This window comes from Lodderomyces elongisporus, chromosome 7 (assembly GCF_030384665.1).
Source record: "Lodderomyces elongisporus chromosome 7, complete sequence".
Taxonomy (NCBI): domain Eukaryota; kingdom Fungi; phylum Ascomycota; class Pichiomycetes; order Serinales; family Debaryomycetaceae; genus Lodderomyces; species Lodderomyces elongisporus.
In genome coordinates this window covers 578,860-603,751 of record NC_083679.1, presented here as the reverse complement: position 1 = coordinate 603,751, position 24,892 = coordinate 578,860, and the positions used below count along the sequence as shown (strand labels likewise).

General features: G+C 38.7%; 8 protein-coding genes across 8 annotated transcripts; 3 read left to right on the top strand and 5 right to left on the bottom strand. All coding sequences in view use genetic code 12, as the record gives it.

The window, feature by feature from the left end:
* Positions 1 to 296: 296 nt before the first annotated feature.
* FLX1 (mitochondrial FAD carrier protein flx1) lies at positions 297 to 1,581 on the bottom strand (the record flags this gene model as incomplete). The annotated part of the gene is made up of 2 exons (XM_001523552.2): positions 297 to 1,246; positions 1,578 to 1,581. 2 exons carry the CDS (start codon positions 1,579 to 1,581, stop codon positions 297 to 299), a joined length of 954 nt encoding a protein of 317 aa, XP_001523602.2.
* A 465-nt stretch (positions 1,582 to 2,046) lies between these two features.
* Positions 2,047 to 2,235, bottom strand: TOM7 (translocase of the outer mitochondrial membrane; the record flags this gene model as incomplete). The annotated part of the gene is made up of 1 exon (XM_001523551.1): positions 2,047 to 2,235. The coding sequence occupies one exon, from the start codon at positions 2,233 to 2,235 to the stop codon at positions 2,047 to 2,049; it is 189 nt and encodes a 62-aa protein (XP_001523601.1).
* A 2,349-nt stretch (positions 2,236 to 4,584) lies between these two features.
* Positions 4,585 to 8,013, top strand: NIK1 (histidine kinase osmosensor; the record flags this gene model as incomplete). The annotated part of the gene is made up of 1 exon (XM_001523550.2): positions 4,585 to 8,013. The coding sequence occupies one exon, from the start codon at positions 4,585 to 4,587 to the stop codon at positions 8,011 to 8,013; it is 3,429 nt and encodes a 1,142-aa protein (XP_001523600.2).
* Positions 8,014 to 8,738: 725 nt separating this feature from the next.
* POL3 (DNA-directed DNA polymerase delta) lies at positions 8,739 to 12,002 on the top strand (the record flags this gene model as incomplete). Its single annotated transcript, XM_001523549.2, has 1 exon — positions 8,739 to 12,002. The coding sequence occupies one exon, from the start codon at positions 8,739 to 8,741 to the stop codon at positions 12,000 to 12,002; it is 3,264 nt and encodes a 1,087-aa protein (XP_001523599.2).
* A 502-nt stretch (positions 12,003 to 12,504) lies between these two features.
* RCC1 (Regulator of chromosome condensation) lies at positions 12,505 to 14,010 on the bottom strand (the record flags this gene model as incomplete). The annotated part of the gene is made up of 1 exon (XM_001523548.2): positions 12,505 to 14,010. The coding sequence occupies one exon, from the start codon at positions 14,008 to 14,010 to the stop codon at positions 12,505 to 12,507; it is 1,506 nt and encodes a 501-aa protein (XP_001523598.2).
* A 519-nt stretch (positions 14,011 to 14,529) lies between these two features.
* On the bottom strand, positions 14,530 to 17,808 carry CHS1 (Chitin synthase, class 1; the record flags this gene model as incomplete). The annotated part of the gene is made up of 1 exon (XM_001523547.2): positions 14,530 to 17,808. The coding sequence occupies one exon, from the start codon at positions 17,806 to 17,808 to the stop codon at positions 14,530 to 14,532; it is 3,279 nt and encodes a 1,092-aa protein (XP_001523597.2).
* A 612-nt stretch (positions 17,809 to 18,420) lies between these two features.
* On the bottom strand, positions 18,421 to 19,449 carry PVL30_005149 (uncharacterized protein; the record flags this gene model as incomplete). Its single annotated transcript, XM_001523546.2, has 1 exon — positions 18,421 to 19,449. The coding sequence occupies one exon, from the start codon at positions 19,447 to 19,449 to the stop codon at positions 18,421 to 18,423; it is 1,029 nt and encodes a 342-aa protein (XP_001523596.2).
* Positions 19,450 to 19,920: 471 nt separating this feature from the next.
* Positions 19,921 to 22,056, top strand: PVL30_005148 (uncharacterized protein; the record flags this gene model as incomplete). Its single annotated transcript, XM_001523545.2, has 1 exon — positions 19,921 to 22,056. One exon carries the CDS (start codon positions 19,921 to 19,923, stop codon positions 22,054 to 22,056), a length of 2,136 nt encoding a protein of 711 aa, XP_001523595.2.
* Between the last annotated feature and the right edge of the window lie 2,836 nt (positions 22,057 to 24,892).

Genomic DNA, 24,892 nt, shown 5'->3' with positions numbered 1-24,892 from the left:
GTTTTGCAAATGGTAAATATAGAAAGATATTTGAAAATTATTCTGATTATGTAATCATTTCCAATTTTTGATTTAATTTTTCTTTTTTTTCACGCGTCCTCCATCCCTAATACATAGATGCCAGAGCCATATCGATAGCAATAACAACGTATAGATATATTTATATGTATATATATACATATATATATATATATCATCCATTAACTATCTATCTATCACAGAAGGTTGTCTATAAAATCTAATTGCATCCACCACTTTTACAACGGGCGCACCCATAACTACATCCGAAAAGTGTATTACTCCAAATATTGCAAAGTCAAGTACTTTTTAACATTTTCGTAAACCATAAATGTAATACACGTTGCCGGGAGGACTCTCACTATATTTGCGCTCAACCCCTTATAGAAAGCAAAGTATCCACCTTCTTTGTAATACAAAATGTGAACGACTTGTCGAATACCCAAGTGACCATGGCTATTTTGGATCCTCGACTTCACTACTTGAGCAGGATACATGATCAAGCTGCTGATGATCTTTGATGTGGCTGAAGTGTACAAATATTGCCATGTAGTCAATGTGAGATTCAGTTTCACATCATTAGCTTGCATATTTGTGGTCTTTGGACTCGGCAGTACGTAATTCTTCAAATGGTCATAAATTGTTATTTGCAAGCTTGCTTGGAATACTTGGAACATACTGGGAACAGCTCCTTTCCAAAAGCTTTGTATGCCTTCGTTACGAAGCATCTGCTTAACTCCATCGAGCACAGACTTGTATGAATCCGGCTGCGCTCTTGAACCGCCCAATATCCGTGTCTTCAACACCCAAATGGGGTTGGTCAAAAGGGAAGTCGTTATACCGGCCAAGGTTGAGCTTGTGAAATAAGTCAATGTATCATTCTGAAATGCAATTTGTGTTTTGAACTCCGCGTACAAAGTGAAATATATTCCCCATGCTGAAATATTGCCTAGCAAATTTGGAACGATACCTCGGTAGTATTCGAATAGCAAATTAACAGCTTTCGGTCGATGGTTCTGCTTTGTTAACAACAAAGCATCGTTATCCATTCGTCTAATAACGGATAGGATGGACTGGAGTGGTTGTGTTCTAGGCGACGCCATATTCATATGGCTCAACTGTAGTTTGACTTTGATGACATCGAGTGGATGTGTGATGACTGTGGTCGTGAACCCGGCAGCTAAACCCGAAATGACCTCTATGCTTCGACGATTGATCACACCATGTCCTGTACTTTCCGTCTGTAGGTGGCTCATGAGGTGTGAAAAAGAACCAAAAAAAAAAATGAAAAAGAAAAAGAAAAAGAAAAGAAAAGAAAAGAAAGAAAGAAAGAAATCGAAGTAAATAAGAAAAACGAAATATGGCAAAATGAATTGTGTAGCGTGGGGAAGAATATAATTTTTGAGCAGAGAAAAGATCTCGATATAATAACTTTTTGCGTGAGAGAGAACAAACAAACGAAATATAACAATGTAGGTCCGGGGGGAGGGGGAGAAAGAACATCAGAAAGAATGTCACATTTTTGAGAACGGTGTACTTGTTCCTTGCCAATTATAGACTCATTCTGTAGCTTTCAAAATCGCCTTAAACTGTAATTCTGCTACTGAAAAGAAGATGCTAGACAAAGGAATAGAAGAAAAACAAAACAAAGGGGGATATTAATTATAGGAAAATTATAGAGGGGAAAAAAAAAAAAGAAAAAGAAAAGGAAAGAGAGGAAAAGTATGGAAAAATACAGGTTTTGATGGACAAAGTTTATTATAAAAAAAAGATAGATATATATATATACATTATTAACCGGGAAATGATATTAGACAAATGACCTCTTTCTCGGGTATAGTAGACTGAACAATGCTAAACAATGCTTAACACTACTAGGCGTTGCTAGAAATCGGCAAACATTGAATAGATTGTGTTTGATAAATTATCGATTGGTGATGGTGGAAAATTTTGAAATTTTAACAAAACAGTGTCTATTGCACACATTCGGAAACTGCCCACATCTCAAAGCTTCGATCTGTTCTCTATTTAGGCAGATGGAAATGGTGACAACAAGCTCAAGATGGAAGGCTTGCTTGGAGTAGCTGACCAACCCAAGTATAACACAAATGGAATGAAACCGTAGTGAGCAATTGTCTTGGAGTATTCCAACAATTTGACAATTCTTTCCTTAGACTCGTCTGACAACGTGAGCTGATAGTTTGATGAGGCTGGCATGATGTATATGTGTATGTGTATGTGTATGTGTATACGTATATGTATATGTGGCTGATCTAATTAATGTAGGACTTTTATGTTAAAATGGTGGTAATTGGGCTGGTCTATAAATGATCAAGCTCTTTTGAGTTGCGAATGCGAAAGACAAACGTGAGAGTGAGCCAGGCAAGTTTTTTCGCTTCTTTTTTTTTGAGTTTTTTTTTCTATCCTGTATTTTCATTTAAACCAGATTTTTATGCCCAATGTACACGACCTCTGTTCACCAAAACCAATGGTGGTTTCGATCAGTTTGAAGTAGAGTTTATATGGTGTGATACTCCATTGGAGGATCTCACAGAGCAAAGAAGAGAAATCTAATGTCTTATTGTTAAGTTGAAAGCTCACTCTTTTTTTTTAGCTTCAAGGCAATAATTAGATTGGTGGATAAAACAATGTCATATTTCAAAAAAAAAAAAAAAGTGAGAAGTTTTTTTCCTTTATAATTCTTTTTTTCACTTGAATTTTGAGCCAAAAATTTTGGAAATAGTCAGAACAAGTGATGATTGATACAATCAAGGAGAATTATCTGCTAACGTTTTGGGATAAAAAACAAAAAAAAAAAAATCAAACAAACAAAGAAGCAGAAAGCAAATCATGTCTGTGATAAATGTACTTGCTTTTCATGGAATGGATATCTATTTATTTGAGGCATTTGTTTTAGGTCTGTATAGTAGTAATAAAAATAATAGGAATGGTGATAGTATTGAATTACCAGCATCGTCTTATCAGGGGTAAAGTTACACAAAATGTATATAAAATACGTAGCTATTGAAATAATTATAATGGTAATAGTATTAAATGTGATGGTATTGATTGTGACTGTATTAATAGAAGTAGTAATCTTTATCCATGCTTTAGAAATCCACTTAATTCCATCAACGCAAACATTTTACAACGGTTTTTATCTTTCATGTTTGCACCTAGTGGAGAATTCTCGTCTAAATTTGGACAAAAATAATAGCTGTGACATTGTGATTTTTCGAAAATTGCAAACTCTACATTTGACTTTTCAAATGTATTGAAGCAGCGGCTAGGCTAGTAATCCCAGTTGAACACACAAAGAGAAAAAAAGAATAAAGAATGCACTATTCTAACACTCTTTGATCTTACTGCTTCGTCACCGTAATGGCTTCGTATCACTTGTATCAAGTTAATTAATGTTCTGCACGTCTCTAGTGATAGAGTATGAAAAATTCATAAAATGTTTGAATATCATTAGATCACGTGCATAAGTATTATCTCCAATTTACCTGTAGTAGTAGAGACAAGTACTTATATGAGCTAGTCACTTAGTCAGTCACTTAGTCAGTTAGTTAGTTAGTTAGTTAGTTAGTTAGTCAGTCAGTTAGTTGGTTGATTAATATGTATGTATAGATGTATGTGTACAGATATGCTTAGTAAGACCAGTACTAGTGCTTACCTAACATATTATAGTTTTTTACCAATCTATTTGTACTGTATATGTGATAGATACGCGCCGCATCCTTACTACATTTGTTTTGTTTTGGCCCCTTTGGGTCTTGTCTTATTGAGACCTGTTAGCGCTGAATACGTCATCGACCAAAATGTTCAATTCACGCACGCACACACGCACAAACTGGCACCAAAAATAGCACCAACAGCATTACTGACTAAGGCATACAAACTCGATAGACTAACATTTCACCATAACCCTTATAACAATACCAACAACAATAACTATAAGGAAAAAGAGAGAGAAAAAAAAAAAGTAACTACCTCTGAAACGTCAACAACAATAGCTATATAGCCACCAATCATTATAAAAAAAAATTGTAAGGGACAAAGTGGATCAACCGTTATCACCAATCACCGACTATCAAGCAAAACGATCGCGAACACTAATACTACCACTAACACGAATATTAACACTAAAAATTTGAGATCTAAAATCCACGAGCAAAATTTTCATCATCACCATTTTTGTGTCTCTCTGCCCCTTTTTGCCTCAAAGCTCCCCACCCAGCTCTAGATATATAAAAAAAAAAAATTGTTTCCAAAATTACTCCGCCAGTCAAGAAACAAAGACTATCAACCGCAGTCGTCTCATCGCCCGTAGAGAGTAACTTCTCATTTAACTTGAACTTGGACTCATCAGCATCACACTCACCAACTTCCAATAAACTGACCTCGCGCTCGCCAGCGTCTTTGAACTCAGCCGCAGATCCATTTACTAATAGTAATCACAACAATAATAATAGCAACAGCAACAGCAACGGCAACAGCAACGGCAACAATAAAAACCACCACAACCACCACCAACATAACAACAACGTATTTGGCGAGGGGACGATGTTGGCCACCTCACACACGCAACATGAAATATTGCAAATTCTCGAAGACCCCGTGTTGTACGAACAAAAGCATATGGAGATCAGAAATGACTTGATCAAACACATTAATCAGCAAAACTTGGTCATCAATGACCAAAACAACGAGTTAGAGGTATGCAAGACGGCAAACAAAGCATTCAAACAGGCTCTCTCGGAGATTGGTACAGTTGTCATATCTGTTGCGATGGGTGACTTGTCCAAGAAAGTCGAAATCCACACAGTGGAAAGCGACCCCGAGATTTTAAAAGTGAAAATCACCATAAACACAATGATGGACCAGTTGCAGACTTTCGCAAGCGAAGTCACCAAAGTGGCCACCGAGGTCGCCAATGGTGAATTGGGCGGTCAAGCGAAAAACGAAGGATCTGTGGGTATATGGAGATCATTAACCGATAATGTCAATATTATGGCTTCCAATTTAACAAACCAAGTGAGAGAAATCGCCGATGTCACAAGAGCAGTCGCTAGAGGTGACTTGTCGAGAAAAATCAATGTTCACGCCCAAGGTGAAATCTTACAATTACAAATGACTATAAACACAATGGTGGACCAATTGAGAACTTTTGCGTTTGAGGTGTCCAAAGTTGCAAGAGATGTCGGAGTTTTGGGAATCTTGGGTGGTCAAGCATTTATTGAAAACGTTGAAGGTATTTGGAAAGAATTGACCGATAACGTAAACGCAATGGCCTTGAACTTGACTACGCAAGTGAGAAATATCGCAAATGTTACTACTGCCGTTGCCAAGGGAGATTTGTCCAAGAAAGTCACTGCTGATTGTAAAGGTGAAATTTTAAATTTGAAATTAACAATCAATCAAATGGTGGACCGATTGTTGAAATTCGCGTCCGAAGTTACCACATTGTCACGAGAAGTCGGTACTCTTGGTATTTTGGGCGGTCAAGCCAACGTTCAAGATGTCGAGGGCGCATGGAAAGCAGTCACCGAGAACGTTAACTTAATGGCAACAAATTTAACCAATCAAGTGAGATCCATTGCCACCGTCACTACTGCTGTCGCTCATGGTGATTTGTCGCAAAAGATTGATGTTCATGCTCAGGGAGAAATTTTGCAATTGAAAAACACCATCAACAAGATGGTGGACTCTTTGCAGTTGTTTGCTTCCGAAGTCTCTAAAGTTGCTAGAGATGTCGGTATAAATGGTAAATTAGGTATCCAAGCCCAAGTTAGCGATGTTGATGGATTATGGAAAGAAATCACTTCAAATGTGAACACCATGGCTTCAAACTTGACTTCGCAAGTGAGAGCATTTGCCCAAATTACTGCGGCGGCCACAGATGGTGACTTCACAAGGTTTATTACTGTTGAAGCGCTGGGAGAAATGGATGCGTTGAAAACCAAAATCAACCAAATGGTTTTAAACTTGAGGGAGTCCATTCAAAGGAACACCGCAGCAAGAGAAGCAGCAGAGTTGGCCAACAGTGCCAAGTCAGAGTTCTTGGCCAACATGTCGCACGAAATTAGAACCCCATTGAATGGTATCATTGGTATGACGCAATTGTCGTTAGATACTGAGTTGACGCAATACCAAAGGGAGATGTTGTCCATTGTCCACAATTTGGCAAACTCCCTTTTGACGATTATTGATGATATTTTGGATATTTCCAAGATTGAAGCCAACCGGATGACGGTTGAGCAGATTGACTTTTCACTCCGTGGTACAGTGTTTGGTGCATTGAAAACATTGGCGGTGAAGGCGATTGAAAAGAACTTGGACTTGACGTATCAGTGTGACTCGTCGTTCCCAGATAATCTTATTGGTGACTCGTTTAGATTGAGACAGGTTATTTTGAACTTGGCAGGTAACGCAATAAAGTTTACAAAGGAAGGTAGAGTGAGTGTTAGTGTAAAGAAATCTGACAAGACTGCCGAAGATAGTGATAAATTATTACTAGAAGTTTGTGTGAGTGATACAGGTATCGGTATCGAAAAGGACAAATTAGGTTTGATTTTTGACACTTTCTGTCAAGCTGATGGTTCTACAACAAGAAAGTTTGGTGGTACTGGTCTAGGTTTATCTATCTCGAGACAATTGATCCACCTCATGGGTGGTGAAATATGGGTCACATCCGAGTATGGTTCTGGATCCAACTTCAATTTCACTGTTAGTGTATCTCCCTCCAATATACGGTACACGCGCCAGACTGAGCAGCTCTTGCCCTTTAGCTCACACTACGTGCTCTTTGTTTCCAATGAGCATAGTGATGAGGAGTTGGAGGATATTAGAGATGGAATTTTGGAGTTGGGATTGAACCCGGTGATTGTTCGGAATATTGAAGATGCCAACTTATCAGAACCTATCAAGTATGATATCATCATGATTGATTCGATTGCTACTGCTAAGAAATTGCGTCTTTTATCAGAGGTTAAATATATCCCCTTGGTGCTTGTGCACCATTCTATTCCAGAGTTGAACATGCGTGTGTGTATTGATTTGGGTATCTCGTCGTATGGAAACACCCCGTGCTCAATTACTGATCTTGCAAGTGCATTGATCCCGGCTTTGGAGTCAAGATCTATTTCGCAAAACTCTGACGAATCCGTTAGCTACAAGATCTTGTTGGCCGAGGATAATTTGGTAAACCAGAAATTGGCTGTTCGAATATTGGAAAAGCAAGGACACCAGGTTGAAGTTGTCGAAAATGGATTGGAGGCATTTGAGGCTGTTCAAAAGAATAGGTACGATGTGGTTTTGATGGATGTGCAAATGCCCGTTATGGGAGGATTTGAGTCCGTGGAGAAGATTCGTCAATGGGAGAAAAAATCGAATCCGATTGACTATTTGACATTCAGGACCCCCATTATAGCATTAACAGCCCACGCGATGTTGGGTGATCGAGAGAAATCGCTTGCGAAGGGGATGGACGACTATGTATCGAAGCCATTGAAACCAAAGTTACTCATGCAGACAATCAACAAGTGTATTCACAACATCAACCAGTTGAAGGAGCTATCGAAACAAAATCACAATAACCGAACGTCTGACTTTGCCAAGAAATTGAAGAAAGGGTCTATGAAGAATGGAGACTCGACCATGAATATAAGATCCTCGCCGTCCAAAAACTCTAATCGAGATGCAAACAGCGAGTTTTTTCAGTCGGAGTCACCATCGGTGATAAACTTGTCATCTACGGGTAGCCCACATATGGGAACAAAGTCACATTCATCAGAATATGTACCTGCCATGAAGAGTAGACCAGGTCAATTAGCACCGGATACAAGGTCCGTAACTGAAAGTGCCTTACATTACACAAGTTCTCAAATTACTGAAATCCATGATGCCAGTGATGTCAACGATTTCAAAGACGGCAAAGACGGCAAAGACATCAGTGACATGAACGATGCAATGGAAGTTGATGATCTTAAGTGAAGGTAGTTGAATAATTTAATTTTTTTTTATATTTTTAGCATTTTGAACTTTTAGAATTTGTGTTTTTTTTTTGATATCTTCTTTTATCTTCTTCTTGATCAAGTTAACATAGCTGACGTTGCTTACTTTGTAAACTTTGTACAAATTGAGAAAGTTCATTGTTTTTTTTTCTCTCTCCTTTTTATTGACAAAAAATGACAGCCATTTATCAGCAGATTCTTCTTATATGAATAAAAAAGACTAAAGAAAAAGAAAAATAGAAAAAAAGAAAAAAAAATAAAGAGGAAGAGAAAGAGAGCACATCAATCAACAAGCTATATTTGGGCAAAAAGGTTTGCACCTCGAAAAGCAGCTTATGAAACCTGATAGACCCACATGTACACACACATTCTCTCCCACTTTAACTTTGTGTATTATGTGCGGGTGTGGCTCTGGTTGTGCCAAAGAAAAAAAGACAGAATGTATTTCTCGCCAGACGCGTCAAAGTGATGAGAAGGCGATACACGAATCGTGATTATTTTCTCTTTTATTTTTTTTTCCTCCCCCCCCCTCCAATTCTCTCTCTTTCTGCGTTTCTTGTTTGAAACTGCACGATCTTGTTTTGAGTGAAAGCTAGGGATATCTAGTGCACCACTTTTCTTATTTGTAAAAAATAAAAATTAATCGATTGGTCTATCACCCAGCCAATCTGCCAATCTGCCAACCTGTTCTATAACTCATAATCAATGTCGGGAAAAAGGACATTAGACGAGGTGTATAACCATCATAATCAACAGGATCAGGCGCACTCGTTGCCTGTTGCAAGTCAACTGGCTATTGCCGCGTCCGCGTCATCTCAATTTGAGCTTAGTGCTTCACAGGAGCAACTACTCAAGAAAGTGAAGAGACCAAATGGCTCGGAGTCTCCTTCTGAGTTTGAGAAGGAGCTTCTTGGAATGACACAGGCTGTGCAATCCATGAGTTCAGAAGAGGATCAATCGTGGTCAAGACCGCCTCTACCAGCTGACTTTGATCCTACGGAACAGGATATTTCATTTCAACAATTGGATGCTGAAGAGTATAATGACGGCGATTCTACTTATGCAAGGTTTTTTGGAATCACGCAAGAAGGTTACTCGGTGCTATGTAATGTTACAGGTTTCATTCATTACTTTTATTATCCTGTGCCGAAAGGTTTCAACAAGAATCTTATTCCTCAATTCACGAGCTACTTGAAGGCTAATTACGAAGGCGTGGTGGAAGTCAAGATTGAGTTTAGGGAATCGATTTGGGGTTTCAACAATAATACCAAAACGCCTTTTTTCCAAATCTTTGTCAACAATAACCGGAATATAACTAAATTGCGAGGTGCGTTTGAGAGAGCCGAAATCTCCTTTGAAGGGTTATTTCCATTGCAGCAAAGTGTTACTTATGACAATATCAACTATTTATTGCGGTTGATGATTGACTGCCACATAACGGGTATGTCCTGGATAACACTTCCCAAAACTAAATACAGCATGGTTGGTCTGAAGATCTCGTCATGTCAGATTGAATGCTCGATTGACTATAAGGATTTGATATCTCATCCATCGGAGGGGAAATGGTTGAAAATGGCACCTTTAAGGATTTTATCCTTTGACATTGAGTGTGCTGGAAGAAAAGGTATATTTCCCGAAGCAGAGCAGGATCCAGTTATTCAAATTGCCAATGTTGTTTCAAAATTGGGTGATGCGAAACCGTTTGTGAGGAATGTGTTTACTGTCAACACTTGTGCTCCAATTATCGGTTCTCAAATTTTTGAGCACCAAAAAGAAGAGGATATGTTGCTTCATTGGAAAGATTTCGTGAATGAAGTGGATCCCGATGTTATTATTGGGTACAATATTGCCAATTTTGACATTCCTTATTTACTTGATAGAGCAAAGGCATTGGGTTTGAAGAAATTCCCGTATTTTGGAAGGTTACAATTTGTCAAGCAAGAAGTGAAGGATGCAGTATTTAGTTCTAGGGCATATGGAACTCGAGAAAACAAGGTTGCCAACATTGATGGGCGGATGCAACTTGATTTGCTTCAATTTGTTCAGCGTGAATACAAGTTGAGGTCATACACACTTAACTCGGTTTCGGCGCACTTTTTAGGAGAACAAAAGGAAGATGTTCAGCACTCTATAATTACTGACTTGCAAAACGGCACAAAGGAGACAAGAAGGCGGTTGGCTGTGTATTGTTTGAAAGATGCCTATCTACCTTTGCGTCTTTTGGACAAACTAATGTGTTTGGTTAATTACACTGAAATGGCGCGTGTTACGGGAGTTCCATTCTCGTACTTGTTATCGCGAGGTCAACAAATTAAAGTTATTTCGCAGTTGTTCCGGAAATGTTTGCAAGAGCGTATTGTTATCCCCAACATGAAAAGCGAAGGATCCAATGTAGAGTTTGAAGGTGCTACGGTTATTGAACCCGAGAGAGGTTACTACGATGTACCGATTGCTACATTGGATTTTAGCTCGTTGTACCCTTCCATTATGATGGCGCACAATTTGTGCTATACAACTTTAATCAGTAAAAATACTATTGAATCGTATAAACTCACGGAGGAGGATTACACTAAAACCCCAAATGGAGATTACTTTGTGAAACCAAACAAGAAGCAGGGAATTCTTCCCACTATCTTGAATGAATTGCTTACCGCAAGAAAGAAAGCCAAGACGGACCTCAAGAATGAAACCGATCCATTCAAAAAGAATGTCTTGAACGGTAGACAATTGGCTTTGAAGATATCGGCCAACTCGGTTTATGGTTTTACTGGTGCCACGATTGGTAAGTTGCCCTGCTTGGCGATATCATCATCGGTGACTGCATTTGGACGTGAAATGATTGAAAAAACCAAAAACGAGGTGCAGGAACACTACTCCAAAAAGAATGGACACCCTTATGACGCCAAGGTCATCTATGGTGACACTGATTCGGTGATGGTGAAGTTTGGTTACCAGGATCTCGAGACTTGTATGAAGCTAGGGGAAGAGGCTGCCAATTATGTCTCGCAAAAGTTTAAGAACCCCATCAAGTTGGAGTTTGAGAAGGTCTATTTTCCGTATCTTTTGATCAACAAAAAGAGGTATGCTGGGCTTTATTGGACTAACCCTAAGAAGTTTGATAAGATGGACACCAAAGGTATCGAAACCGTGAGGCGAGACAATTGTAGATTAGTGCAGAATGTTATCACTAAAGTGTTGGAGTTCATATTGGAGGAGCGGGATGTCGAGAAGGCGCAAAGGTTTGTTAAGCAAACTATTGCTGATTTGTTGCAGAACAGGGTCGATCTTTCGCAGTTGGTGATTACTAAAGCATACTCCAAGCACGACTATTCTGCGAAGCAAGCTCATGTGGAACTAGCAGAGCGAATGAGGAAAAGGGATCCGGGATCTGCTCCTACGTTAGGCGATCGTGTGGCATACGTGATTGTCAAGTCAGGAGGTGAGAAAAACTATGAAAAATCAGAGGACCCGTTGTATGTGTTGGAGAACTCGCTTCCCATTGATGTCAAATATTACTTGGACCAGCAGATGACCAAGCCTTTGGAAAGAATCTTTATACCAATCTTGGGAGAGTCCAAAACAAAAGAGCTTCTTGCGGGTGCTCACACAAGAACGATCAAAATGTCAGCACCGAAAACGGGGGGTCTTATGAGGTTTGCGAAGAAATCCGAGGTTTGTGTTAGCTGTAAGACACCATTGAGCTCGACGAATCGTGGAGCATTGTGTCCTAACTGTATCAAAGATGGTAAAGGACAGGCACTCTATACGAACGCATTGTCGCAAATGAATTTCTTGGAAAACAAGTTTTCGAGATTGTGGACTGAATGTCAACGATGCCAAGGCTCCTTGCATCAGGAAGTGCTTTGCTCCAACAAGGATTGTCCCATTTTTTATATGAGAAAAAAGGTTCAAAAAGACGTTCACCAACAAGCGTTGGAGATGGTTAAATGGGACGAGACACAATGGTGAGGTAGATAATACTTTATGCTATGGTGCAAGGATATTATGTTTGATTCACCATGGTAAAAAAGGGCGAGAGAGATGTTTTTAAGAGAGAGCTTTATATTTATTTTCGTTAAACAATTCTATGGTTCTGAAACAAATTGTAATACTTTCCATTCTTGCATGAGCTTTCGCAATAAGATAATTGGTTAGAAGAACATAATCAAAAAAAAAAAAGAAGATGAAAAACAAAGGAAAGAAGAAGAAAAATTTGGAAACATCTATTACTTTTTCTTTAATATACTTTTACACCACGAATATTTAAAATTACAACCATTTTCTTGTGTTTTTTTTTCTTTTTTTCTTTTTTTTCTTTTCTGTGGAGAATGTAAGAATAACAATCTTTTTCCTTCCCTCCTTCCTTCCTTCCTTCCTTCCTTCCTTCCTTCCTTCCTTCCTTCCTTCCTTCCTTCCTTACCCGCCTTTTTTTCTCCTTTTTGTTTTTTTTTTTAAAAAAAAAAATGACCCACTATTCTTCGTCCAATTCTTCATATTTCTCTAGTCTGTCCTCTGCCTTATCCTCATCGTCAATCTTGATACCACCACTAACGGAAAATTGACCACCTGCACCGATCATCGTGATATCTTCGTACTTTGTAGCAGTATTAACGATTCTGGTTGGACGCTCTACATCTTCATCCAAATTACCTAAACCGGGTGCATACGTTTCCGAAAAACCCCACGCGTAAACAAAACCATCCTCAGTAACAGCAAATGAATGATGAGAGCCAACTCCAATAGTTTTAATCTTTGGACTCTTCTTAGCTCCAAATTTTAACTTTGTAGGTCTAGGCACAGACCTCACTTTTCCATGCGCATCTTTGAACGACGATTCGGGAAGTAAACTTTCTGGTATGCCAATTTCTTTCATATCATATCTACCCCAAGCAAGTACCTCTCCCGTTTCGGTTAAAGCCAAAGTATGATGCTCGCCAGCAGCAATCTGTTTGATTCCGAGACCGGATAATTCTGGAATTAGTGTGGGCTTGGTCAAGATAGATCCGTCTTCCAACTCCCCATTCTGGCCAGTAAGCGCACATTGCCCAAATTGGTTCAAACCCCACGAGTAAACATTGTCACTGTGGTCAATGGCAAAACAATGGAAATCACCGCTGGCAATATACTTGATGTTATAAAGACCAAACTGCTGTGGCTCCAAGCTTCTAAAACGGTGCCTTTCCAAAACTCTTCTCCCTAATTGAAACTGTTGCCCGTTACCCCAAGCAAACACTATCCCCTTCGAATCCAAGGCAAGCAAGTGGTCCTTTCCAGCAGCCAATTGCACTACATTCTTGAGTTCTTTGATTTTGAGTGGTGTTTTTTGTATCTTTATCTCGTCCCTCAAAAAGCCTAGGAGACCCTCATTACACCGGAAACAGCCCCATGCATATACATCACCATTAGACAAAAGGGCTGCGCTCAAGTTGTCTGTTGCTGCCAACTGAACAATCTTTTCTCCCTCCTTGGGAAAGTTTTCCACCAAACCCGGAGTTGATTCTGCTTCATTTAGATCCCCATCTTCATCATCGTCATCGCCATCACTCCCTGCTGCATCCATATCTTTGAGCACTTCTTTTGCGTTTGAAGTGTCACGGCCCAACACGGCACTATCGTTCGTACCCCACGACCAAATACGGTTCTTGCCGTCTAATGCCAAAGTATGCATACCGCCCACAGCAAAGTCCACGATCTGGGTGCCACCAAGTTTCTCTTTAGTCAAATAGGGATTCAATCGAGGTCTTTTCACTTCTTTCGTGCTGGCGGATGGACCCAATCCCAACTCACACATGGATCCAGACCCCCATACAAATATATCTAACCCCACGGACTTTGGTTTTGGAGAATCATTGATATCTGGTAGTTTCGAGTATGAGTGAAGAATGAATGATGACGTAACCAAGGAGCTCTTGGACTTCTTGTGGTCCTTCTTTGGGCTTCCTTCCTCGGTCTTTCTCTTTCTCTGAAGTGCAACCATTGTATTGAAACGATACTTTTTATTGCGTCAATATTGCAGCTGTAAATAGATGTTTATGTTGTTACTCCACCTCGCTTCCAAAGCTTTTGCAAGATTCAAAAGGTTAAAAGGTTGTTCAAAAAATTGCTAGCAAAGAGATGCGAAAAAATTAACAACAACCGAAAAGTGAAAAAAGGCAAGAAAAGCAAGAAAAGCAAAACAAAAAAAAAAATAACCACACACTGACACCAACAAATGCCCATACACACACACATGCACACACACATAGACACACACATGGCCCGAAGTTCAAGGACAACTACAAATTAGTTTGTTAAAAAATCAAGGTCATAATTCTCTTAATATATATATATATATATAATATGTAAAGATGTAACTTTTTTTTATTAGTCTAGATACGTGTACCTATCTACTCATACGAGTACACCCACATACCTCTCTCTCTCTCCATATATATCTATCTATTTATATATTGGCATATCTTTATAAAGGGTATCAGTAATTTTGTCTCTCTTTTCTTCAATTAAGAGCGTTTTGACTAGTAACTGCGTAGCCAGTTCTTTTTCGCATCCATTTACTCTTCATCTCAACGAGGAACCTTGCATAATTTTGTACCAAGTATCCAATCGAGCCAATTGCTCTAAAGAGCGCCAACACCGCCACAGTCCATAAAATGAAAGCGAGATATATATTTCTTGCCGTGTCACCTGGTTCGTATACTTGAACCATGGTCATAATGAAAATCAAATTTGCAAGTAGCCAAACTAGCACGACCTTGGTTCTAACATCTTTTGCATAATCGTCGCCATCAAGAACAGTTTTTGTGCTTGTAGTTGCAGCGAGTTTCTTGTTTGATCTTTTTGAGCGAATGTCGTACAACGCTTCGAGGTAAACTTCGTCCACATTGACGTCCAAAATCGTCGCCTCATACTCGCCGTCATCGTTCTTCTCAACAATGTATTGGTTGTAAATATCGTCCTGTGGATTGTTATCACCTTTTGTTCCCCAAGAAACGTCATGGGTGTTACAGAAGGCAAATATCTGCAAAGTACAAGTGTATGCCGGAATCAACAAAAAATACTGAAGCGAGCAAGTAATCATATGCCATGGGTCCATATAAAGGATCGACAATAGAGTGTATAGCCCATATGTCGAAAGGAGCGAGACAACAATGCTTATCAACACATACGTCGACGCTCCACCGGTATCAAACAGGTTGATGGTGGTGATAACAAACACGAGACCAACAACCAAGGCGTACAATGCACATACCGTTAACAAAATAATCAACGTCTTGAATATGTTCTTTGAGGCGTGTGGCCTGTTCCCAATGGACGCGATGAATAGCGAGGTCAAAACACAGATGCATAAATAGTTAAAAATTGTGAAAATCCAGAACCCTCTGTTGTGGTCAAGGCTTTTGTATGAAACCAAGGAACCAGTCAAAAAGTAGAATGTCAAGTAGAAATTGCTCAACGAAAAAAAGGAGAATACTAAACTCACCATTTGGTATGTAAACTCAACGTGGAGCCAGAACTTACGCGCATAAGAATGGTCAGTTTGCCAGACTTTGCCGGCATTGTAAAGCGAATATAACGCTGCAAAGAATGCACCATTGATCCACCGTCTTCTTTGCGCAAGAAACTCGGCAATTGACTCGGGCACATCGGTTTCACCCGTGGCCAGCTTGACAAACTTTAGAACCCAGTTATCATTTCTTTTGGAAACAAGTTCCCAACACAATATACGATCTTCGGCAAGGTACATATTGGCTTCAAAGAAATTGGTTTTCGTGTTCTCTTTGTCTTTCTCGTGAGACTTCAAAAGATCTTCACCTTTAAAGTAGGATGCAAGTGGCCCTGTACCGTCATCGTGGTTTTTCAAGGCAATGTATCGATAGGCCGATAAAGCTCCCGGCAAAACTGAAATGTATCCGAACAAGGACTCCAATGGCTTATCAAGAATGTTTGACAACTTGTACTCAAAGTTTTGAGATGCGACAAGCGGATTCCACAAGTTTATCCAGCCTTTGCCCTTCATGGCCTTAATCTCACCAGCAGCACCAGCCACATTGGAATCTTTGTCAAATGCCTTCCACAAGTTGTATATGGCATGATTATCTGGCTTGGTACCGACATCCAATAAGATCACCACATTTGGGTCCAAAACTGGACAAAATGCATTGAACAACCAACGGTGAGAATTGATTTTCTTTTGGTTTTGTTCCTTAAGACAGAAAAGGACCTGCACTGGTGTGAGGTTTTTCTCATTTCCTTTGAATTTTAAATTTTCATCCACCGAGATTTGTGTTGTGTATTCAAACAAATGGGCATTTACTTTTTGGTTGTTGACGTATGGGCGAGCCAAGTTTTCTTGATAACATCCGGTGGCAGTCAACAATTTCAAAACCGAGTCTTTCACTTTGTTTCTTCCATCTGCCACAATGATAACTTGGATCTTTTTCCAACTGTCTCTGCCCCATACTTTTGATTTCTGTCTCGAGCAGAGATGTGCAACATTCTTCATCACTCCATGCATAGTACGTGCAAAAGCAATCTCGTCTTCATTATACATCGTAACACAAATAACAATCTCCGTCTCGCGCCCATACTTGGCAGCTCGCAAGGTGAACCCGTCATCCATAAAGTTATCAGGATTAGCCGTGCAAGCCGTGTACGTCATATTAGTAAACTCTCCAAATGGAGATTCGGTGGTTGCCAACACTTTTTCGAGTTCTTCCGGAATTGGGTTCTCCAATACCAAATTACCACTATTCCCCCCAGCAACTCTAACCTTCCTTCGTGTTACATTCTTTTCTCTGTTTGGTATGTACCCATTGGCCACATTTTGCATCATGTTTCCATCAATTGATCTCCCAAAATATTCCGACTCATGACTCGACTCTGCACTATCTCTAGTGTATCCACTATAAGCTGTGGACCCCGAATGAAGAGAGTGGGTTTCGTGCCACCCTTGACTGAGCTTGGACTCGGTGCTTTTACGTCCCATTCTATCTTCATAATATGTCTCTTGGTCGTCGTCAATTTCTGAAACCTCCTTTTGCACTTTTTGAGGATTCTGTTTCTCCTCTTCGTCGTCGTCGTCGTCATCATCTTCAAAGGACCCTGGTGCAAAGATTGGCTCAGGGGGATCGAGAAACCGTTGACTACTGATTGTGCTAGATTTAAGAGACCGAGTAGGTGATCCTGTATAAGCAGGATAATCTGTATCAATCAGGATCTCTGTCTCCCTCTGTCGTTTGGGTGACTCTCTCGAGGTATACATTCCACGCGCAGTGTCTGGTGATGATCCAACACCAGCATCTATGTCAATATTGCTGTAAATGTTGACATTATCATTAGTATGATTATTAACTTTGTTGTTGCTATAACTCAAATCTGGCAATTTCCCAACAAAAGGCGACCTTGTTGGTGATTTATTCGGCGACTGGTTATTTCTATTATTATTGGTTTTGGTTTTGGTTTTGGTTTTGTTTTTATTGTTGTTGCTGTTGTAATGTCTATTATTACTTGAAAGGCCAATGCTCTTGGAAAAGATATTGGGCGAACGCTTCATATCTGGTTGGCTATACTGTTGTCCTTGTTGCTGCTGGTGCTGGTGCTGTTGCTCCATAATAGAGCTGGGAAATGCAGCAAATTGTGCTGACTCCTCAAATGGGTTATTCTCATATGGACTTTCGAATGGGTCATCATCGTCCAATGGCTGGTACCGTCTTCTTGGAGATTTCGAGCTGACATGTGCAGCATAAGGGATCTCGAGGTCGAGATCCAGGTCCATATTGCTGTTTGGATGCATTGGTAGTAGTAGTAGTAGGAGTAGGAGTAGTAGTAGTAGTAGTTTGTCCTTGTGGGGAACAAGAATAGAATAAAACTAACTAGTTGAATACCGACAACAGTAGCAAAAGTAAAAGAAAAAAAAGAAAGGAAAAGTGAAATTGAGAGGATAGCAACAGGATCAAAAATTCAATTCCCAGTCAGCATATGAGATTATGTAGTCTTGCAATGGAAAGACCTGGGACCAAGCCATACCTTGAAAATAAAGATCTGGATCTGGTAAATATCAAAACAAAAACAATATTGTTTAACACGACGTGCATATTTTGACAAAAAAAATAAATAAAAAATAAAAAAAATAAACAATAGAAATAAATGGTAACTGGTGAGCGCAGAGAATCGATAGAGGATAAGAGAATAAGAGGATGACGATGAAGCAAAAAGAAAAAAAAAAAATACTGGGAAACAAAAAAAAGACATGTTAAATTTAACAACGTAATGGTTGGTAGTTTTCATGAGAGTCATTAGACTTATACATGTATTCTTGTGATTCACAAGGAATGAAGAAAACAATGTCTTGGCTTTTCTGCACGAGATGCGGGTTGTAAAAATCGATCTAAGGCGAATGGTTTGCAACATCTTCAAGGTATCTGTCGGCACAAGCCTTGAGGCCCAAATTCGGGTAACAGTCCTCTTTTGTCAACTTCTGTCTCGTCAATGGGTCACATTCATTGGAGCTGAGGTATTGGAATAACCACGATCTTTCAAAGGATTGACCGGACGGCGTAATCACAGGGTCATGGAAAATGTTAAATGAGATTGGATCGCACAAGTATTCTGGAGCCTCAATCCCAACATCAAGTGCTTGTTTCTTTTCACTATTACCACTACCACTAGCACTACTGGCAATACTACTATCACTGCTGCTGCTGCTGCTGCTGCTGCTGCTGCTGTTGTTGTTTTTACCGTTTTTCTGTTCATCTTTTTTCAACTCCTTTACTTCTTTGTGTTGCTCTTCAACATTGCGGCGCTTCAATTCAAACATATCAATCAATTGTTTAATCTCATTGTTGTATTCCACTGCCAATTTTGTTGTAGCATAATCAAAAGCAGGTTTCTGCATGTCCTTTGACATGAGCTCTTTTAATTTCCTTTCATACTCTTGCTGGAGAAGGTATACCAACTTGTTAAAAAAGGGGTTTGCGTTGGCCAAATTCTCATGGAGTCTCATTTCACGAATATTTGCTTTGAGCTTCAAGATCTCCATGTAAATTTCTTGCGGTAACAGGTAATGTTTAGACTGCTTGACCCGGCTTAGTGATTTGGTGTATGCTTCATTTAATAGCTTGAGACCCTTTTCCAATCTCTTGTAGCCATATGATTGCACTAATGCATTATAGTATATCGCGTCATAGTTATCCTTATCCAAGGACAAAGAAGTAGAACAGTCATCGGCTATTTTCTTCCATTGAGCTTGTGTTGGGTTACTGCTTCCAGTTTGAAGGTTCAAGTAGTACGCCTTGGCTCGCGACGAGAACAACTTGGAATTGGACGGTTCGTTTTTCAATGCCAATGTGTAGAAATTTATAGCACCTGTGTAGTTACCTTCTTTCAACGCTTCCAGTGCTTTATCTTTAAACAGCATTTTAAACTTATTAGTTTCCACTGCTTAATCAGTTGTCGTGTTGAATCATATGAGACAGAACATACAAATATATATTTTTTTTTTTTCGTAAGCTTAATCGCTATTACTTTTTGAGCCACTTGGTCCGCCAAACCCTGTCTATTCTACTTTTATGTTTCTTATAGAGCATTTTTTTTTTTCTGTTGTTCTGTTTTTAATTTTCTACTCAAAATTCTTGATATTGCGCACCCCAACATCGTAACTAAACGTGATTCGGATTCAAAAAAAAAAACCAAAATTGTTATAGAACGCAAGTGCTCTTGATGTCTCCGCACTTGCAGCGACCTTTCAAAAACCAAGAGAGTGTCATTTGCTTGCTACTTTGAATAGGGCGAATTTCAGGGAAGAGGAGTCGCATATAGAGGACGAATTGCTTTCCACAAAAAAAATAAGCACACATTGCTTTTTTCTTTAAAAATAAAGCTTTGAGCAATGGTGACAAATGGTAATGTGTCTGACCGCGATACAAGGAACCTTGCAACCGCGAATAACAAAATCCCAGCAAGTGAAGTAGCCGATATAGGAAAATGTACAAGAAAAGATCTAGAAGCAGGCAATGGTGGTGTTGGAGGTGTTGCCGATGATACAATCGACAGTCAGTCATTACCGAAACTGAGATCGTCCTCAATCCATCAGGGAGAGACTTTCAAGCATGTGGGGCACGTTTCCAACGTGGACTTTAACAACTTGAGAAAAGTAACCACGAGCAGCTCGCGAACGTCTGATGCAAGTGCAAGAACAAAGTCGAATCCACTTGCAAGGCTTTTTACAAGAAATAAATCTTCAAACTCTATACAAACAGCGAGTGCCCATACAAGCTTGCGGAAAGCAAATCCAAGCCATCATGAAGAAAAAGATAAAGATAAAGAAAGAGAAAAAGGAAAAGGAAAGTTAGGAAAGGAGGAAGAAGAAGAGAAAGAGCAAGAGCAAGAGCAAGAGCAAGAATATAGTCAAAAAGAAGGAAGAAATGGAGGAGACAAAGCAGGAGAAAACAATGTTACTGAGGAAGGCGCAGATAACCAATATGTCAGGAGAAGCGGCTCTTCCATTCATATAGGCTCACGTATCTCCTCAGGGCACAGACATAAAGATAAGCAGAAACTGCCAAGTAAAACCAAGCTGCATTCTGCAAGTCTCGAGCTTGAAAGACCCCCTTCGAACTTTATTGATGGACAGGATAGCTACAGCACTACTTCTCAAAACTCCTCACCTAGCTCCTTAAAGAGAAAACAAAAAAAATTATCGCTTGCTTCACCTGTGATGAGCATTCAAAACTTTTTTCACAAGCCTTTGGGCAGTGCGCAACTGAAGGCAGAAGGCAAGGGCCGCAAGGATTCACTTCCGAGCCAATCTAAAAACGTAGTGGGTTTATCTTCAAGCAACTCCAACTCTATAGTCAGCGATCCAGACCTTGCGGCAATTTTTAGATTCACTCAGGGTAATTTATTTGCAGAAGATAGCGAAGGGAACTCTGACTATAGCACTTTGGTTGAGCTACAGCGAAAAATGTTTACACCAACAGATCTGTATATCTATCAAAAGATCAACAAGCACCACCCGCACAACGAAGTCTTGAGTGAAATCTTGGACTCCAAGACAGCTATCAAGACCAATAGAGATCAGCCTGCACTTTCTAAATTTCAGCTAAGACTTTTTCAAATCTTGAAGCCTCTTTTTGATTCATCTGGAAATAACGGCAACTTCAACGCACATCACCAGTATCAGCACCACACTAGCAACAACATCAATGGCATTAGTAAAATCAACAACAATGCTAAAAGTTCAGATTGGTTACTAAGTAAGCAACTTGGCGTGTCAGTCGAAGAGCTTGGAAATTATGTGAAAGATGTGTTCCAGGAAGCAAACCCATTTGCAGCCACAAACATCAAGTTGGCGAAATACCGAAAAGGAGTGAGATCTCCGTCAAAAATACAAGTCGTTAATACTATCAATCCTCATCTGGAGGAATCGAATGGCCATGCTCTTCAAACTTTCTCTAGAGAATTCAACGAGGTTTTAGATATGTGTATGCATATGTTGATCGATGGGTACCAAGGCGGAGGAAAGAATAATCGACAAGAAGGACGGGATGTAATAAACGATAGCCCGATTCACCGCTGGGACATTGTATCGAGCTGCTGGACACACTTCAATATGAGAACGAGGTTCTTGGTGATAACCATAATGCATCCACTTGAGTTGCTACTAAACAGAGACTATGTTGAAAAGCTCGGTTGTTCAAGGTATCAAATGCTAGATGCTGACACATACTTAATCCAGGCTTTTAGCAGGGTCATCTTGAAACCAATGCTTCTATCGCGTATGGATGATCGCGAAGACGCGTCTATATCGAGTTTGCAAATGAGCCCTTCAATGTTGACAGACCTTGAGTCACAGGCACTTTTCAAGAGCAAAACGACAACTGAAACCTTGCTCGCATGCATGGGGACCATCATGAGCAATCCGAACTTTGAGTTTTCGGAGCATGATCCACACGAGGATAAATACCTAAGTGGCTTAGATGCTTTATCTCACGAATTGCGCATGTCGATGACGATTGCAAACTAACTGTGCATATTAATGAAAGCTGGTCTTTTTTGCAATTGCCCCTTAGATTGTTGATCCGTCATCTGAAATCTAGAGCATCATATATAGCCTATTGATACTTGAGCGAAAATGTCATTATTTACATATCATTTATAGTTGTAATTCCAATTTTGACTATAAACATCACTCGCAGACTTAATCTCTTGACACATGACCTCTTTGCCTAAAACCTACTGCGAAAAAGTACAACTCCTTCCAAACTTAATATAGTTCGGATATGAATAAATATTAAACCCAAGCGTGCTTAATAAAAGTACAATTGTCCTTGAATTAACAAAATTTGAATTCAATCCTTATTAAAACGCCTCAATTAAATCGTATCTATATTACCTTCAAACCAAAATTATGACACATGAAACCAATTAACAACTAGAAATATTGACCAACGTCTACCTACACTACCAAAAAAAATTACGCTAAAATATACGAGGACAACACTCAGAGCCGAGAAACAATAATGCATTATTTCTCAACAATATGAAGAAAAGGTACTGACCCATTATCAAGGTCAAAACCCATTTTTATATTAACGATAAGCGCATCAGCATAATCAAAGCTTTAATTTTTTTAATCTATAATAAAATTAAACTAAAGACGACAATACAATACCACCCACGATAAACTTATTGGACAACACCCTTCATCTATATATGGAACCTTATGTGAAGAAATAACGACAATCACTAAATACTTAATGCTAACGTGTAACGAAAAAATTTACAAAAAACAAATACTCATATATTCTTCGACCATACTTTTAACATAGAAATAGCTAAAGCATTACAGCTATGAAACTTCTGTTTAACAAAATCATCATTTGCAAAAAAATGTTTCGCCCTTAAAGTGAACGCAACCGCATCATATTAACAAATTATAAGTACCATCACATATATATTATTTCAGTGCTCAATATGACCAATTATAACAATGACCATTACTTTCAAACAATATACAACGGTTAACTACTTTCTTAGAAACCCGTTAGGGAAGTCAGTTAAAATATAATGCAACAAATACTTGTAAACATAGAATTGGGATCAGGGGGGTGATTTCAACACTTGATTATTGGATTTTGTTTTGCGAAATGAATCTTTAGCAAATACTTTAAAAAATTACTTCGTGTGAGACTCGATTAACAAAAAAGTAACATTACAACAATATTAATAAAGTATCATTTGGAAATCAAACAATAATTTACAACACTACATTGTATAAGTTGATTTCAATTCCTAGATTTATAATTGTATTAAACTTATATAAGCCAACTTCTTAGATGTTCAACTTTATTGTTTAAACTCATTTGTCAATCAAATGCGTCTGAAGTGTATAAAGATAAATTATCGTCTTTTCCGTAGGCTGGCTCTAAGATATCTAATGAAATTCCATATACGTGATGCAAGCTATAAAACAAAAAGGCTCGCTATACATCATGTGATTGGCTAAGTCATGGTGAGTACGAATGTATCGTGATAAAGTTCAACCATTTAATTAACACTAAAAAGCCTCTTTTTACTAGACAAAAGGCATGATTATAATTCTTTAATGTAGAATGAAAGCTAACAAATAGTAAATTAGCCAATTTTGGCTAAAATTTCGAGTTCTCACGAAGTATGAAATGACTTGCAGACCCTGCTGCCTGTTCTATACTAGATTACATTTGCTCTAGAATATATATTATGTAGAAATTTCACTATTTGTAAAATTTTGTAATAATTATAGGTCTAAGAAGTCAAAGTTAGATTACAATTCCGTGCACATACGTTCATTTAAATTAGTTTAAATACATATGCTACAAATGAAATGTAACATTCGGAGACCTGAGCGAAAGTGTGTACTACCAAATTCAAAGAAATGTGCTAAAGGCAAGCTTATTATAAAAGTCGCAAAAATTTCACAGATATTAACTGACGATGCAAATAAAAAAAATTGTTTACAAAATTCGATAACATTTGCATCTTGCTGAATGTTGAAAACAATCCACTATTAGGTATGAGCTAAACACTATTCATTGAGGTTAATATATAAAGGCTAACGTTTTTTAATATAAAATAAACGCATGAGATAATGCAAAATTTCTACGAGTTCTACCATACTGCATTGACCAAAAATCAAGATGTGTGTTTACTGTGTGACTATTTTTGCTAATGACGTTTCTGTCTACGTCTTGGTCCACAATAATAAAAAATAAAGTGCATAATGAGTTCGACATGACGTGTTGTGGGCACAGCCTTGTATTCATAAGAAGTGGTTTTTAAGCTTTACTTGAGATATAATCACATAACCTTGTTTTGGTAATACAACTATGGTTTTGAGTTGAATTACAAATTATTAAATGTATTCATCATCGGTCCTTATTTGTATTTCAATAACAGTCTTTTTACATGTAGATACGTGAAAATTATTAACATCGAATTGTTGAATTATGAAGACAAATATCTGTTCTTTCTAATTATCGAATTCCTTCCATTTTGGTTTAATATATTTGATCTAGACATATTTCAATTGGGGGAATTTTGGGGGGAATGATCTTCTTGTGCTATATTTTGCTTCCCATGCATCTCTGAAAATGGCTTAATAGAGCGATCTCATTTTCATTGTAGATGTTTAAGTAAAGCATTTATAACGTCGTTTGTTTTGAACTTCTTTTTTTTAGTTTGTCGATTGGCAATTTAGAAAGCAAAGATAGGGTTGAATTTAGTTCTTGTGACGAGATATTTGTAATTTTTCCGACCGATTTTGACTTGTTGATTTTTAATGTTCGCCAGCGGTAGTGTTTGAAACCCCCATTCCATTCTAT